This window comes from Culex quinquefasciatus, chromosome 3 (genome assembly GCF_015732765.1).
Source record: "Culex quinquefasciatus strain JHB chromosome 3, VPISU_Cqui_1.0_pri_paternal, whole genome shotgun sequence".
Lineage (NCBI taxonomy): Eukaryota > Metazoa > Arthropoda > Insecta > Diptera > Culicidae > Culex > Culex quinquefasciatus.
The window spans coordinates 179,913,175-179,932,103 of record NC_051863.1 but is presented as its reverse complement, the minus strand read 5'-3'; the positions used below and the strand labels follow the sequence as shown (position 1 = coordinate 179,932,103).

At 35.4% G+C, this 18,929-nt stretch overlaps 1 protein-coding gene across 2 annotated transcripts in view; it reads left to right on the top strand.

Moving 5' to 3' along the window:
• The window catches only part of LOC6049354 (myosin heavy chain, non-muscle), a 110,860-nt gene that overhangs the window by 72,992 nt on the left and 18,939 nt on the right, over positions 1 to 18,929 (top strand). Inside the window, exons 6-8 of one of the 2 annotated variants that reach the window (XM_038262734.1) lie at positions 1,911 to 2,032; positions 18,051 to 18,074; positions 18,600 to 18,617. In XM_038262734.1, coding sequence (XP_038118662.1) covers positions 1,911 to 2,032; positions 18,051 to 18,074; positions 18,600 to 18,617 — 164 coding nt within the window. The remainder of the gene's footprint in view (positions 1 to 1,910; positions 2,033 to 18,050; positions 18,075 to 18,599; positions 18,618 to 18,929) is intronic. The other variant, XM_038262735.1, reaches the window with a different exon arrangement.

Genomic DNA, 18,929 nt, shown 5'->3' with positions numbered 1-18,929 from the left:
CGTACCGGGATGATGACCATTTGCTGTTGATTGTTTTACGCGTTAAATATTTTTACAAGTTTATTTTAACCCACTACTGCCCATTTTTTTTAGAAAGTTTTTATTTTTCCCGTATTTCGAGGTCATTTTAAGCAACTTTTGTAATACAAAAAACTTTACTTCTCTTGTTTTAAGCTTTTTTGTTTCATTTTCAGATTTGCTTTTTCCTGTTTAGTTTGTTTGTTTTTGGTAGATTTTGGGCTATTCTACCACCAGCGATAATTACCACCTTCTATTATTAAATTATGGGTATCACATTTTTTCATGTTTTTACAGTCACTTTTTCAATTTTTTGCTTGTTTTTCACATTTTCTGCTGTAGAATGGCTCCATTGTCATTTAAATTGTAAAAAATGCGTAAAGGTAGTCTGGGACACTATAAAAATTACTGCAAACTTCTTTTTACTTAAATTATAGAAAATTTTGGTAAAAAAACAAAGCCAAAGTTTAATTTTCAGAGTTCTTGAAAAATTTAATTTTGGCGATTTTTTAGATCGAAGCCCGTCCCAAGGCGAGGTGGGGTTGTAGGCGGTTAATGTAAATTTAAATTTTCAGCGATAATTATTTTTTTGCTTTTTTTGGCGTTTTTGAAACATGATATAAAATTTGCTTCGGGGTAAAACTACTTATTTTTCCAAGCATTCTCGAGCGACGCAACGGGCTACTTTTCTCTACCAGTCATAAAAGAATCGATTAGAAATACTTTACAAAACAAATGCTGGAGAGTTCTACTTTACAGCACTGAAATGAATGCTTTAACGTTGAACGTTGTTTTGATTAATCCACCGTTGTCTGATATGGAAAATTGATTTACAATTCCATTCAAAGGGTTTTCATTTATTTCGTTGTTTAAGCATTATTTGTGTGAAGTTACTATCCTAAGCTGAGATGTGGACTACCTTTCAATAGCTGATTAATTCAAAGTTGGGAACAGAGTTTACGGATGCTTAAGATATCAGGTAAATCTACTGAAGGAAAAACGTTACAAATAACCTTGAATCTCGCTGAATAGAACTCGTTTTTAAACTTGATTTTTTCTACAGTCGTCGTATTTATCCAACTCGGTGATCCTGATTCGATAAATGTACGACTCGTACTGAAAAAATCTTTTTTTTTTTGTAACTTGTTACATAGACTCGATTACCCGAAGGTCTCGACAAAATTTCACTTCGGATCGATATTTTTATTTATATTTTTTATTTTTTGTTGTCTTATTATTGATTGTCGAGCTTAATTATAACCCCATTATGGTGACAATATACTGAAAAATGCATTTTATTATTTAATATGCAATCAACTATCAAAAAAAAATTGACTAAAATGGGATCGCAGAACTCAAATTTAATGTTATTAACAAGAAAAAGAAAGAAAATCCTTTGCTGGTGTGGAAAATTCACTGGAAAACTTCATGAAATATTTTTAATGTACAGAAAATGGAACATTTTTCTAAAATTTGGCCCTAACATTGAAAACGGTGAACTATTTCATTGCGTACAAATTATCTTGGAACGCTCCAGTTATCCACCTTGAAGTTATCTTCACCTTTTCTCGGCCAGCTGTCATTCCGCGAAAGCCACTCAAGCAGGAATTTGCAAAGCAAATAAGACACAGATTTTACACTGAACTGTGTTCTGCGAGGAAGACATCAGTCGAGAAATTCCATCGCTAATCTCGCCAAGACGAGGGAAGAAATAGTTTGCGTCGTGGTCATCTCCGGTGTTGGATAAATATCTGTCACTCAACTCTCGTGGGGTTTTCGAATTTTGACTAGTAATTCTGGCTGGACGATGATTTATAGCTGCGCGATCTATCTCTAGAGGCTAATTTATAGATTTAAATTCATTTTTTCTCTTTTTTCGTCTAACTTTCCAGATCGAGAAGACCAGTCTATCCTGTGTACCGGTGAGTCGGGTGCTGGTAAGACCGAGAACACAAAGAAGGTGATACAGTATTTGGCGTACGTGGCCGCCTCCAAACCGAAGGGATCCGTTGCGGTAAGTTTTATGGAGAATGTACTTTCCTTCCGGTTCCGTTACGCACCAAGAAATCTTAAGGGTTAACAACAAGGGAGAACATGCTCGAAACAACAATGTTGTACACAGTTTAAATCCTTTTTCGGGGTGGAGATTTTTCGACGTTGTACATATATTGTCCATTTAGGGGGTCGCGTCGCGAATGACGCCACGGTGGCGTGCGCGTTAATTCAATTGACAGGTACTGTCGAAAAGCATTTTCCAAATGCGCCCACGAGTTCTCTCACGGTGATTTATTAGCTCTCGCGTCAGCCATTTAGAACCGATTGCGTCCATCCGTGGTTTACCATGTTTGGATAATGGTTTGCTTTTTTTTCGGTCATCATGACGAATGCGGTCGTGCTTCGGGCTTGACTTAGTGCTAGGATAAGCTAGGCTGGAACGAATCATTTTCTCTCTCGCAAGCAGTATTGTAAGAATTGGGTTAAAGATCATACTTTAGGTGATTTTTCTAAATTAAAAATCAGTTATTTATATTGAACTCTCCGCGAATCGTTAACTCAATGGCATTTCTGTGTCTTCCAACGATAAAGAGCATCAGGGTATCAATTTCTGCCGTCTAACGTAGTGTGTGGTTGTACGATATTGATCGCGATTCGCTGGAAATCGCGCAATAAAAATAATCATTTCTTGGCAAACCATTCATTTATTTGCCAAGTGCAGCCGCAGCACCACCACCACTACTAGGTGAAATCAAAACAACCATCCGTTTGAAGCTGACTGGCTGGAGAGACATAGTTGATTGAGTAAGCCCCTCTCTGCGCATAGATTTATGGATATCATATGTCGTAGATCTGCACCAACTTGCGCTTGTGGCGGAGGGTGATAACTGCGGTATCACTTTTTTAATATTTTCTCAAAATTAAGGCATCCTTAAATAAACATAACTTTATCAATTTATTAAACGTCGAACGTAATTTAACTTTAACTCTTTATGGAGTGAAAAAATAAAATAAAAATCTCAAAAATATGTGTCAATCTGATGCAATGAATCGCCGATATGAAATTGCCTTCTTTTGGCAACGACATGGGCAACGACGACGGACGTCTGGCCATTTAGAGTGTCCGAAGGAACCCGCGCCACCACATACTTAATAAATCACGCATCGCGGGCCGTTTTGGAACCGGCGGTGGTAGGGCCCTTCCCTCCTTGTTTGGAGCGGTTCATAAATTGAGTAATTAAAAGTGGCGGATCTCACCATCCATCAGCCCAGAGAGAGAGAGAGAGAGATCGAAAAAAAAAAAAACATTTTCAATAGCCCAGCAACACTTCATCAAATAAGGACACAATTTAAGCACGAATTGCGCCGATTGCGCCACAACGCGCGTAAACAGACATAAATAATCCATTTGGCTGAGCCGCGGTGTGTGTGTGGATGAGCGTAAAGGTGGCAAAACATGTTAAGTAGGGGTGGGGGCAGGGCTTGGGAAATGTTTAAGATGATGACGAACCGTCATCAATCAGGCAGCGCTCGATTGGGAAATTCGATACTTGTCAGCTTGGTGGGATGGGAAATTGCAATCTGGTAGATCACTTGAAAATCTTGCGTGTACACCTGCTCATGACTGATGCCTTTCTTAAGATATAGTTTTAATTCTGACAAGCAGTTCTAAAATAAGGTTTAATTATATCATGTACAAAAATGATCGATTCAAATCAGAATATTAACACGCAAACCATAGTTGGATGTCGATCTCCAATTAATGAAATGGCGCCTCTAGCATTTGACCGCTTGTTGCATTCAATGTTTACTTTTCTAATAAGAGATCATAATCCAGGTTTTTAAGCGAAAATGACGTTCGAAAGGTGAACGCCCGAAATGTCAAAATCACGCAGCGGTACCAACATTACGAAAAAAGAGTGCCATGGCATGACAGCCAAATTTTTTTTCTAATGTTGGTACCACTGCGCGATTTTGACATTTCGGGCGTTCACCATTCGAGCGCCATCTTCGCTTGAAAACCTGGATTGGACACAAGCATCAGATTACGTAGATTCCGTTGATTAAATAATATCAGGTGTTCGTTTGTTTGAACATCATAATTTTTACAAAAATCATCAAGCTTTTAATATTTTCATCTCTACGATCTATTAAAATAATATACATAAATAATAAATTCTGGAACTATCGGTCTCATCAATAATTTAAACAATTATTCTGGATATTTTCAAATCAATCCTTACATGTTTATGGTTCGAAAAACATAAATGTTCACCCCTTTCAATAAAAGATATATGATTTTTATATTGGAAATATTTGTATTTGGAAGATAAAAAAAATCAAAAAGGTTTTTGATATTTTTCGAGACATCTCCAGTTGAAGATTGAAGGCTCACAGTCCTGACTCGGTTATCCGAAGTCCTCAGAAAAAAAAACATTGGATAATTGAATCACGATTTTTTTTTCATAACCTTAATTTTATGAATTCGCAAAAGGCCAAACATTGAATATTACGCCAATTTAAAATGGTAGTCTTAATTTATCTTTTTAATTTTTTTTTTTGAAATATCGGAAAATTTAACGAATGTTTCATGTTTAAACATTGAAAATCGGACCATTAGTTGCAGAGATATCGACATTAGAAAATGGTGGGTTGTTTTAGTAAGACTTAGAAAACTTCAATTTTCCTGTTTCTTTTTCTTAAAGCGGCTGTATCTCAGCAACCAGAGGTCTAAAGGTCTGAAGTTTTCAAACAAATATTTTTAGAAATGGTCACTCATGGTCACTATCTTTAAAAATCGAAAAACTGCAAATATTTCGCTAAAATCAAACTTTCGGTGGCTATATCTTGAAAACAGAGCCCTTTATCAAAAAATCTGTAAATTACTTTTCGATTGCAAATTCAATTTTACATTAAAAAATAACGTCAAATTAGTTTTTGCATGTAATTTCGATTTTTTCCAAAAATCACATTTTTTTTCAAACAATCATAACTCGGCGGCAGATTTTTTGGCCATGTTTCGCTATGGCTCAATAGTTGCGGGATTTATCCCCTAAAACATATCAAAAAATCTTGAAAATCAAAAAATACGTATTTGGTAAATTGAGTTATTGTGAAAAAAGCAGATTAAAAAGTCTGCAAAAAAATCCGTGTACCGTAAACCGGGGTGACTTTGATAGGATTTCAATTTGTTTTTAGAATATTTTCCAACAGGTATGGTTTTTCTCAAGATTATTATTTTTAAAACATGTACTGGGGTAGACTACACAAAGTCCATGCACTATTTCGGAAAATAGTTTTTTCAATAATGTTTAGAAAAATAGTTACGTTAAAAATTTTAGTTTTAATTCCGGGGTGACTTTGATAGTCATAGTTTTTTCTTGATAAAATCATATTTAAGATGTTCAAACTTTATTTGTATGCTAAATGTACCATCACTAAAGTAGCTGATATAGTTTTTAAGAAAAATCAATGTTTATATTTAGTTAACTAAGTGTATAATCTTTTTAGCAAAATACATATAAATTTAAGGTAAAATTGTTAAAAAGTCGGAATTTTGCCTAAAATTTGTTAAAACTAGTTTTGTTTATAAAATTATCGATTTATATTGCATTCTATACTGAATTCAAAGCACGAATCACAAGTTTTCACACTTTACATGAAATTTGTTCAACTGAAATTGCCTATAAATTTGGAGATTTTTTTATGTTGTGTTTTAAAAACACATATTATTTATTATTTACAAACTTTTTAAACCTTCTCCTAGTGGAAAATTGTCAAAAGAATCCGAAAATGCATTCCGTTTTCCGATTAAAAATCATGTTCATTGAGAAAATCATGACACTTTGAGAAGTTTAAAATAATGACTTTCATCAACATTTTCTTAACTATAGTTAACTAACTTTTTAAACTTGTCAAAATTTTATGAAAAGTTCTGCTTAAGGTAGTTTGAACACTTCTCTACCACGGTCAGTATGTTTCTAAACCATTACTTACGTATTTTAATTGTACTCTTCATTTTGTGGAAAAATCGCAAACCTATCAAAGTCACCCCGTTTTACGGTACCTATTTTTTTTCTCAATAGTCAATAATACTTACAACTTTGCCGAGGACACCAAATTGGTCAGAAAATTCACTCAAAAGTTACAGCTGTTTGAATATTTACGTACCAAAATTGTATGAAGACTTGTATGGGTGAATCAATGACACAAAATAGCTTATTTGGTCATAGGAAAGGCCCCCACAAAGTTTGAGCCAAATCAAAAAATACAAAAAATAAAAATGGTCGAAATCGGCCGATTTCGTAGAGAGTTGCTCTGATGCGACCTTTGCACTGGTTTGATCTGATTTTTAATGTAAAAATAACGATTTTTTTGTAAAGAGATTCTAACTCAGCAAATGTGGGTCCTAATTTTATGGCCAAAAATTTAAATTTAGTGATGTTTTCCGACCATTCGAATAAAAATATTTTCAGTTTTTTGAAATAAACCATAATATGCTAGAAGAATATGCTAGAAAATAAGTGCTTTTGGGTCATTGCAGACTTTTTTCGACGTATTTCAAAAATTATGATGTTTTCGAAAGATGGCAACACTGCCAAATAAATTTTGACAAAGTTTGTCGTCAGCTAAAACATTTCCAAAAATAAAATTTTCAAAAATGATTATTGTTCGCAAATCATTTATAGAGCTTTGTTTCAAAAGATCATATAAACAAAGGTAATTCCGAAGATCTGGCAAACCTGTCTCAAGTTATGACCATTTAGGTCAGGCCTGCCAAAAATTGTATGATAAACCAGTGTTGCAAAATTGCTGTCTTAGTTATAAAGGAGCCTATATTAGCGTGTCCCAAAAAAACACGAAGTCGAGGAATTCAATGTGCTCAGTTCTCAAATGATAGAAAATCATGTTAGAAACAACTCTCTCATACATAAAAACTTTCGGAAAAATTGTTTACCACGTTCCCTGGGCATTTTTTTGAAAAAAGTCAGTTTTTTCGACAATTTCACAAAATCTGCTTAGAATGGAAAATTTTAAAATTTCAAATAGCCTATGCCATTAAATGATGGTCTGTGGTCCAATAAACAAGTTAATGTATCGATTTGGCCTTTTAAAACCTTGTTTTCACTTTCCCGGTAGCTTTTATGTCGAAAATACGAGTTTTTGCTTTACTTTTTTCAATCTTTTCCTCGGTATTGAACACAAAATTTCCTCATATGTGAGAATACATGCATCTTGTAGGAAATTTTCCGCCAAAGATTTTCGTCTAAGCAACTTTGAAGTTTCATCAACTCTGAGCTGAGATATTCCAGTTTTTGTGAAGAAAGAATATTGAATATTTGAAAATGTTGATATTAATCATCATTGGCATACAATATTAAGAATAATTTAAGCCTAATTTGAAGTGCGGCTGTATCGCATCTGTTTTTAAACATGATTGGTTAATCCTTCAATACTAAGGGCCACCTGGTGTTTTTTCTCATGGCACACTACGTGCTAAATCAATGAATTACTTTTAGCAAATAACTCATATTTAGAGCATTTTGCATTTAAACCAATCGATGCACGTTTGCTGTGTTTCCATGGATACAAATAAACAAATAACAAATCGATGCATCTGTGCTCTCTTATGCTATCTAGATAGGAAAACCAGTAAGCTTAGTACAAGAGCACAGAGTCATCGAAATATATGGTTCGATTGTACGGGGTTGGCAATTGTCCACGCTCCATCCAAAAAAGTTTTTTTTATGGACAATTGACCATGAGAAGGGGAGGGAGCTGAGATTTAAAAAAATGTCTACGTGATTAATGGATGGATCCCTATAGAATAAATTCCAAATATTAGTGATATTTTTAATTGACCTGAACATCGGATTTATCGACAGGAGTTATAAGAAGGAGTGTAAACGTTACGTTGTGGTTCAGATCACGGAAATGCGTACAATTGAACCTTATATTTGTTATTTGTTTATTTGTATCCATGGAAACACAGCAAACGTGCATCGATTGGTTTAAATGCAAAATGCTCTAAATATGAGTTATTTGCTAAAAGTAATTCATTGATTTAGCACGTAGTGTGCCATGAGAAAACAACACCAGGTGGCCCTTAGTATTGAAGGATTAACCAATCATGTTTAAACCAGATGCGATACAGCCGCACTTCAAATTAGGCTTAAATTATCCTTAATATTGTACACAGAAAAAAAAATCATGAGAATATTACATCTGGGAAGGGGTACATCTTTTATGTCAGAAAAAAGGTGCAATTTTACCTCTGGAAATGTGTAATTTTACCACTTTTATGGTGTAATGTCAATTTTTCAGTCTAAATTGAGGTAAAATTACATCATAAAAGAGATAATATTCATCCTTCCAAAATTACAGCTTCCAAATTTACATTATTTTTTACTGTGTATGCCAATGATGATTAATATCAACATTTTCAAATATTCAATATTCTTTCTTCACAAAAACTGGAATATCTCAGCTCAGAGTTAATGAAACTTCAAAGTTGCTTAGACGAAAATCTTCAGCGGAAAATTTCCTACAAGATGCATGTATTCTCACATATGAGGAAATTTTTGTGTTCAATACCGAGGGAAAAGATTGAAAAAAGTAAAGCGTACTCGACATAAAAGCTACCGGGAAAGTAAAAACAAGGTTTTAAAAGGCCAAATCGATACATTAACTTGTTCATTGGACCACAGACCATCATTTAATGGTATAGGCTATTTGAAATTTTAAAATTTTCCATTTTTTCTGAGCAGATTTTGTGAAATTGTCGAAAAAACTGACTTTTTTCAAAAAAATGCCCAGGGAACGTGGTAAACGATTTTTCCGAAAGTTTTCATGTATGAGAGAGTTGTTTCTAACATGATTTTCTATCATTTGAGAACTGAGCACATTGAATTCCTCGACTTTTTGTTTTTTTGGGACACGCTAAGCCTATATGTATACTCTTAACTATAATTCAAACAAAAAAAGAAAAATCTGATGTTTAAAATTCTTATTGATAACATGATAACAGTTGCGGTGTTTTGTTAAGTTTAAATTACAATCAAGATTCAATTCTTACAAATTAAGACAAAATATTGCAAATTGGGACGAATGCAATATACAAAACGCACCAAGTATTTTTTTAACAATGAAAAAGATTTTTTTTAACGAAAAACAACATTTGAACTCTACAGCTTCTTCAGATCTTGCGTTGATTGATGTGAGCTCTAGCTACTTTGTACCGTCAAGCCTCATACTTACTCTCTGATAACGAGTCGTACTCGCAATGCAACCAAGGGCGTTTCCCATTATTGACCGAAAGTGCATTCACACAGTTGAGTGACCATAAATTGTGTACGGGTTTTTGTTTTTGTGTTTGCTTCATTCCTTCTGCTCTGTTCAGTGCGGTTCCTTACTTGAACGAGGAAATTATGGTCACGATCATCAATGTGCTGGGCATACAAATTTACTATTTCACTTGCTTGAATTGCCAGAAATAGTTGTATTGTGATACGTTTTTTTGTGTGCTCTTACTGGAACGGTAACGATTTATGGTCTGACGGTCTGATTTACGCGCCAAAAAATGGTCCTTTTGACCCAGCAGGGAATATCATATTTCACGGTGCAAATCAACGTTTACAGGCACACTTTCGTTTATGACCATAAAAAGAGCCTCTTTAAAAGCGCGAAACCGGACATTTTTTTTATGACGAGAGATTCACTTAATTGTGCGAACCCGTTGAAAGCACACTTTTGGTAATGTCACTTGCGCTTCAACTTGCCGGGTCGGGGTGTGGTGATGCAATATAGGGGATCGATCCGTGTGTGAGTCATCTTCACGACCACGAGCCCACAGCAAATTAGGGTCAGGGCGCACAGGCCTTGTATGGCGGCAGATGATGGCTCCGTGGGTCCCTTAAGATTTCACGCTAATTATGGGTAAAACCAAAGAGTTACACGGCCTTTTGTAGCACTTACTTGGTATTTACCAGATTGAGAAAGAACAGAAATATTGTCATTTTAAATAAGTATTTTTTTAAGGTATTCTAAGCATCAATTGTTTACAAGCAATGTTGCCAGTTCTTCAGATTTTATGACTAATCAAAATGTTTCTTTGACTTTTTAAATTTTAAATACACAATACACCTTAATGAAAGAATGCAAAGCTTAACTACTTTACGTTTGTTAAATTTCTGAGGCGTTTTCTTAATTATTCGCAAAAACTATAATTGCAAATTAGCGTAAAATTAGATGCAAATCCCTCTCTAAACTACAACAATCAAATCAATGAGGCAGTCCCCAAAGGCGACCACTTGTCTCTGCTCGAGCCTAGCTATCATTAGCAACCGAGACAAAACGTAATGAAAACCAACGCTTTAATCAACTAATTAGCGCCCCAAGTACTATAAACACGTCAAGTGTTGCCATCCCCCGCAAAAATTGATAATATTGATTAAATCCCCATCGACAGTGGCTTTCCACGCCACATGATCAGCGACTGCTGTTTAGTAACTGTTGCTCTACTAGAACAAAAAATAATAATAACTAAACTGGATCTGTATCACCCCTTAAGTGACACTTAATCTTTGTCAGCCCTCGGAGCAAGTGTTTGCGCGTGTGTCTGTGTGTGTGTGTGTTGGCAGGCAAATCCGTCGTCGCACGGCAGGCAGTTTTCCCCCGATTACCGGGCAATTACTACCGAATCAATTATTAATTAATTAACATGTTCATAAATTATTCCCGATCCTAACGATTTCCAACCTAGCGCGCGCGAGGTGAGGACGCAAGGGCGGTATCGTTTACGCGCTTTTTTTATCTTTTCTGAGCTAGGAAAAGCTATGAAATCACTTAAAAATTATGCTCTAAATATTTTATTGAAGCTCTGGATTTTGTTTAGTTCTAAACAATAAGTGCTTTAAAATTTACATAATTTTATAATCGAACGATGTTGTCAAAATATTATCAAGAGAGCAAAAAAAGGTGTCAACATTTGAATTAATAATATTTTGTTAAATGCTTTTTCTCGAGCTTGGGAGTTGGGTAAAGTTTACCGAACTACTTTATCGATTTTTCAACTGCCGAATTCGGTAAATAAATCTTAGTGTGCAGAAATTCATAAAAATGCAACATATTTAAACATGCCCAAAAATGCTTAACATCTGAACTCCCAAGATCGAGAAAAAGGGAGATTTTTGTATGGAAATTCTCCCTATCTCAATCTTGACTTGGGATTTAGGTGTTAGGGGAAGAGGGGGTAATAGGCACCCCCTACTATTCTCTGTATTGGGAAGAATTTTCCGGGGAAAAAATCATGGAAATCGGAAGCTTAACATTGTAGAATTATGCTGGAAAAATTTATGCATCGTACGATAAAAACTGCTGAAGTTTTTGTGCCTTGATTTAATTTTCATTGGACTTTCAATATGATTTTTGGACAATATAAAAAAGCGTGGTTGGGGCAAAATGCACTGCTGTGATGCTTCTTTGTAAAAACAGTGGTGTCATCTAGTGGTGACTAGTGAAAACTGCTTTTATCCGGCGCATTTTGCTCCATTGTTGTAATGCATTTTGCCCCGTTGTTGTAGTGCATTTTGCCCCGCATGATTGTTTGAAATGAATCAAAAATGTTTTTAGAAATTTGCTATTTTTAAACATTTTTGGGGGCTTTCAAGACCTTTTTCACATGGATGACGAAGAATAATAGTTGTTTTAGAACATCTAACAAAAATCTTGCACAGAAATGCTGTTATGGTTGAGGAATCATATTTTGTCCTTAGGGCCAGGGGTGCTCAAAGTTTTTGGAGGCCGAGCCAAATTTGAAGTTCAAATGAGCGGGTCAAATTTACAAAAAAATGTTATTAAAAAAATAAATAACGTTATTTTAATTTGATAGATTTCATTTCTGTAATTTAAAAAAATGACAATTCAAAATAATAGAAACCACAAAATAACGGTTTTCTGTCGGTATTGTTGATTTTATTGTTTCAGATATTTAAAGCAAAATTTCAGCTGAATGTACTTGCGTTTTCAAAAAAAAAAATGTTTTTATATATCGAAAATGGTGACATTACAATTGAGCAATTCATCTAAAGGCGTAATTTTATCTATAAGTTAAGTGTGGCTAATGAGAGGATCAAAGTAGCCATGGGCGTGTTTGGACGTAATTTTTTTTCGCTGCCGTAAATTTGACGTTTTCTTCGGGGTTTTTTTTTTCAAGTTATTTCTCGTTGGCATCTTTTGGCCAATTTTTACAAAATTCCACGACGGTTTCGGATTTGTTCTTCGGTTGACTTTATTCTGTAAGAGAATCTTTCTGTGGCTGAAGACAAAAGTGAAGCTCTCCGTGAACCTTTTAGTATGGCGGAACGGTGAAGATTTCCTGATGGTTCCAGGCTATTTGCAACCTGCGGAGCCTGTTCCTTCACTTATACAGCCCCTAAATGGAAGCAGATTCTATTTGATTCGGTTCGTCGACTGAAAACTATCAAGAACCCAGAGAAGGTGACGTCAGGCTGTGTCCAATTCCGGTTGCAGGAAAATGAAGATTGAAGCTGCTTATTGAAGATATCCAGGTTTTGGTGAGATCTTTCCATAATTTTTTGCAATGTTTTTTTTTCCATGCCATACCAATATAAATTATATTCTATTGATTAAATGAAATATCTTTCCTACCCCTTCTCCATCTTCCATTTTCCCAATCCCCATTTCTCCATTTCCACGAACCCCATTATTTGCCAAAGTTACACTTACACACCCAACCACAACTGATTCGGAGCGTTTGGTACGGTATGTTCACGCATCCTTCCTCCCCTGTAGATTCTGTGAAATGTGATCCGTTCACAGAATCCTCTCTGCGGTAAACACAACGCAGTAGGGCTGGCCGCTTTAATTTTTGCAATTCATTTTCGGGTGTTCTCGGATGTACTGCAATTATTAATACTGACAAGAAAAGTGCTTGGGGCGTAATCTAATTGCAAGACTTTCCAGCATGCTTTCATCGGACTGGCTGCGTTTGTGTTAGATTAGAGATTAGATTAGATAAGTTAAGTGTGGCTAATGAAAAATCGTTGAGAGCCAGAATTTCAACATTTATTTCATCGAAAATACACTAAAATTCATTTTTTTTAAATAAATCCAAACATGCGCAAATGATTCTAAATGCAAAGGAATGCATATAAAATTAATTTCAGCTGATTACACTTAAATTTTTTTTAAAGTTTTGAAATTTTTTGAAAATATATTTTTGCTTCTGGGTTTTTGAGCCAATTTTTTAATAATGGGGGAGGGGTGGGTTGATCGACGAAGGCTTTGTTAAATATTTGCAACAAACTTGATCCTCCGATTTCCACATTTTTTCTGACTGAATCAGTTGGTAGTCAACCAGATTCGTCATCTAACTGTAATGAGTTCGAATCCCGAAAGTTTGAGGGTCGTTTCATAAAAGAGTCATTATGACTTGCAAATTAATAAAGATAACTTCTATTTTTGCAACTATTACAGAATTTTACCTAAGTCAAACTTGAACGTTTTTCAAATATTTCTAAAACTGTTTGATGAAAGTTTTGACGATTGAAACATGTGATTTTTTTTACTTATAAAATTTTTTGATCTATTTATAGTGGGGATCAAAAATTAAATAGATTCGCATATAAAAGTTTAAAATAAACCTTAATTTTAAAAAAAGGATAATATCACTTTAGAAGTCGGGCCATTTAACATGTTCATTCAAAATGGGTCCGCGGACCACAAAATATCACCTCGCGGGCCACGTTTGGCCCGCGGGCCATACTTTGGGCACCCCTGCCTTAGGGGGTGCATATTACCCCCTATCCCCCTAATATGATTATGAATTATGCAAATTATGGAACATGCATTTTAGATTGTTTTCAGTCGATCAAACTTTTATATATATATTTTTTTAATTTCTTTGGAAAAAAATCTTTCTGATTTTTTGGGTCGACCATTCATGGGTGACATAAATGTTGAAAAATATTTGAAAGCCTAATATAAAAACCAAAATGTTTTTTTAGAGTTTTTCTTTCCATTTTCCTGTAATTGTTTTATCTCACTGAGCTAAGAAATTCTTTTTTATTGACTTAAACTTTGTTGGGGGCCTTCCAATAAGGGACCATCCATAAACCACGTGGACACTTTTTAGAGAATCTGTTACCCCCCCTCCCCCTCTGTGGACAATAAATAACTTTTTTGTATGGATCGTGGACAATCGCAATCCCCCCCCCCCCCCCCCCTTAAGTGTCCTCGTGGTTTATGGATTGTCCCTAACCAAATAAGTCATTTTGTGTCAATGTCCACCGTACAATTTTCCCCAATAATCGGTATTTTAAACTTTTGATTTTTTTGATTATTTTTATGAGACAAAACGCCGCAAAAGTAGAAAAGTACGGCCAAAAATGTTGCCGCTATGTTTTTTGGAAAATAGAAATGCTAGCAAAAAAAATATAAAAAATGTTTGACTGATTTTTTTAATGTACCTACCACCGAAATTAGATTTTATGTATACAGTTTAATTTTAACTTAAAATTTCGATTTTTTCCATGTCCATGGTTTACCTTTTCTAAAAATATTTGTTAATTTAAAAAAAATCAAATTATTCGCTATACAGCATTGCCTGGGCGTTCTCGATTGCGAGATTCCTACTCGAAACTAGGTGTCCGAAGGCCTGATTGTTGAGGCAATTGCAAACCTCTTTTTACACCTATGCTTCCATCCACCCCGGGATTCGAACTGACGACCTTTGGATTGTTAGTCCAACTGCCTACCAGCGACTCCACCGAGGCACCTAACACACCTCTAGGTTAGACCGGTGCCAACATTTACTTCCCCATCCGACGGAAGGCGTGATCAGACAAATCTCGTCTCGAAAAATGCCACCGGGACCTTCTGGGATCGAACCCAGGCCGACTGGGTGAGAGGCAACCACGCTTACCCCTACACCACAGGGCCCGGCTGTCCCCGTGTTAATTTAAATATAGCGGATTTTTTTTAAATTTCAAAAAAGAGTTTTTATGAATAATTGGGTCTTTGTTTAGTTTTAGTTTAGCTTTTCTTAATTTTTTTAAATGATCGGAAAATTTCAGAAATGTTTCATTTTTTTTATATTAAAAATTGGACCACTAGTTGCTGAAATTGTCATTAGAAAATGGGGAGGCTGTTTTGGTGAGCCTTTGATTTTCCTGTTTGTTTTTTTTAACTTTTTTCACAAAAAAAGGAATTCACAAATTTTGCACTTTTTTATTATAGAATTTTTTATATGATTGGACCTGAAAAAAAAACGCATCTTTGGGCCATAGAAAAGCATTTTTGAAAGAGTGTATTTAAGAAACGGCCTAATTTTTTCAAGTTAAATCAAATGATCAATGAAATAGAACTAAAAATTCTATAGTTCACCCTTGAAAACGGTACATACACCCGATTAAAGTTTGATATTAACAAAAAAAAACTTTCAGTTATTCGTTGTGCCCATGATTTCTGCTAATTTCTGAAGCATTATTTTCTAATATACATTGATGATTGGTCCTCTTTTTCCTCAGATACAGCCGTTGAAAAAAAAAAAAAAACAATAAAATTTAAGTTTTCCATGATAGCACAAGTGTCACCCAAAAAGCATTTTATTTTCAGAAACGATTGGTTCGATATTCAATGAAACACTCATGAATAAAAAAAATGGTTTATTGAATCTTTAGAATAAACTCTGAAAAAACTATTTTGTATTTCAAGTAATCAATTCTTTTAAAGATTTGAATACATACAAAATAAATATTCGATAGACCTTCCCAATGAGCAAACATACATGAATGATCTGGCAACACTGTCGCTGTGGATGAAAATGAAACTTTGTACATTATTAAATAAATATTCGGAATATTTGGAAATACTTCTTCGATAAAATGTATAGTTCGATGATTGGGAACACTGCCCCAAGATATCGAAACATATGTCATGTAGTTTTGAATGATTTGGCAACACTGTCATAAGAAAATCTTTGGCAAAGAGATCATACAAATGCGAGGATGGCTCCAAACACCTCTAGGTGGATTCAGAAACTTTTTTTTTGTCAGTAACGACACCTCCACCGAAGGTTTCTAGATCTCAATCGTGGTAATGTTATGAAAATGAGACAGAAAACATGACAGCTTTGGCGGGACGGGGAAAGCAACATGCTGCAATTGGTATCTAGAATCTGCATAGTACTCTGGCCACTTAACAGTTTCAACACTTGACACGAGCTGGTTGTGATTTTACGAGTTAGAGAACATTACTTCCATTCATTTCTGCAGTTCTAATGGGCTAATAATAAAAGTATTGCAAGGCAATGATTGAAATTTGGTTTTGGAATGTAATGACAGCTCCTTACAAGTCCCAAGGCCCAAAGACCACCTCCCTAAACAATCACCGCGCCCTGATTAGGGGCCCCTCTATTTGAAGTCGATTTACAATAATTCATTAAGGACCTAAACACCAATCATTCGAGCCCTAATGAGTGTGTGCGTTCTCAAAGGCACATGTTATTAATATCATACTTTGCGGCGCGGCATCAATAATAACGAGAGAGAGAGAGAGAGAGAGCCGCCACCTTCCTCGCGTCCTCCCCGAACTCGCGTACTTGCGAGGTGGAAGATCTCCAAAGAGAAATACCTCCGAGAGACCCACTAAACTACAACTGGAACTGGTTGGGGCTCCCAGCAGCAACAGCGCCAATTTTGCAAGATTCTATAAAAGGAAAAAGGCGCAACAACAACATCAACAACAACAGCATTGGGTGTGTGTAATACATTCTATTTTTCCCGATATGGAATGAATTATATAAGCGCCTGGCCCTCGTCCGGATGAAGACCGGTTGTTGCTGTATTTTTTTTTTTTTTTTTGAGTTGTGGTACTTTGTCTTAAAACGTCCCCGAAAAAATAACATTGCCGAAACGAGAAAAAAATGCTGCTCGACGAGATAAGGTGCATAAAGTGCTAAACATTATGGCACTTGGCGGATTTGGCAGCAGTGCCATTTTAGTGCTTGTTCTCTCCGCGGTTTCGCCAGTAGCCGCTAGGTGTCACTCCCACCACCAGGGAGTGACAGCTTAACAACAGAACAATGTGTCAGAGCTTGCGTTGCGTTGGTGTGTGGGCTTTTGGTAGTACCACAAATTTGACACTTTATGAGGTTGAAATCAACTCAACTGGGGAGGCTATGAAATTTTAATACAAATCTGCAAGTTTTGAGTGCATTTTCTGCGTAAAACCTGATAACATAGTTGTCCGTTACCAAAATATGATTTTATGGCACTTTGATATTGCTCACGGAAAACTTTAACCAAATATAAAGAAGTATTAGTGAGGGCAGCGGATCACTGTCAAATTTACACACGGGCAAAATTGTTGTACGTTTTCCATGCTTGTTTTGGCAGAAAATCTTCCATTTGATGTACGAGACTTGGGTGACATTTTTTGCAACTTTTTTTTCCTATGGATGTTCAAAAAGGAAAATTGTAAATTCCTTTTGTAAGTTTGAGCTGTTTTTGACGAATAGTGAATTGAAAAAAGAACTAAAATATATTGAAAACTGCGGAGAGAGAAAATGATACGTTCCATATTTTTTGGTAGGTTTTAAGTAGTGCTAATGAATTTCAAGTGTAAAAAAATGTGATAAGTGGTTCTTATTAATGTCTTGTTCTATTGCTAATAAATGATTGTATAAACGTTTTTTTGTAGATTTTTGTAGATAATATTTTTCTAATTGTTCAACTTGGGTTTGTTTCCCTTCGTTTTTTCTTTCTTTTTATTCCATATTTTCCCGATAACCGCTGATCCGCACCACTACCACCACCACCACCACCACCATCACCTGGCTAATATATAAAAAAAATAAAAAAAAATCCTTCCTGCACCCAAAACACACAACTTCCAACTCATCTGTTGTTGTCTGCTATTTTGTTGAAACCGTTCGATGCGTTTTGATAAATTTGCAATATGCTATTGTGTATGGGCCTGATGAAACCTCTTTCCTGCGATGCTACCAATACCAATAGGCACCATCACCGGCACTGATCATCGTAAGTATGAGTTTTAACTACCTTTCGCTAGTCATTCGTATTTATCTAGAAAAAAAACAACAATAAAACCGTATCACTAATCATCGTTTATCTCCATCTTTCATTTGTTTTTTCTTACGATCTCGCAAACAAAAAAAAAACAAAAATCGATCATACCAATACACACAAAAAAAACAAAACAATTCAAAACAATTGCGCGCCACCATCGTTCACCACTACCATCTTGCATCTTGACCCGTATCTCGTACCGTTTGTGTGTGTGTGTGTGTGCCTCCGTCCACGCGATTTATCTCCTAACGATTAACACCAATACTACTACCGCTGCTGTTGCTGCTGCTGATGCCTGCGATGCGCGCGCTTCACCAATACCACCAATACGATTTCGGCAATCTTGTTTCAAAATTTGCGTGTGCCGCACTAACCTATTGCTATTGCGATCGTCATTACCAAACAACAACAAAACACACACATAAAACATCAAAACGTCGATTTAAAAAAAATCATCGAATTTGATAAACGACACAGAGTGGTTCGACCCTATCGGTAATGTATTCTTTTCCTTCTGAATTGGCTGTTTTTAATGTTTTTTATCATGTATTTTTTTTAATGCAACATGTATATGCTAGAATTTTACTTGATTTACTTCTTGGAGTAGATAGATAATGTTCACTTTTTATCGTTTCCTGGTTGAAAAAGTTAATAAAATGCACTTTTTAACTCTGTTCATAACACTGGAATGGTTTAAGTTTTTTTTTCTAATCTTCCTTGTTTCGGTAAAATTGCGTATTTGTACTTTTTATCACTCCTTTTCCTTAAGGTTGGAATGAGAAGAATTTTTTAGTGTTTCAGACCTTT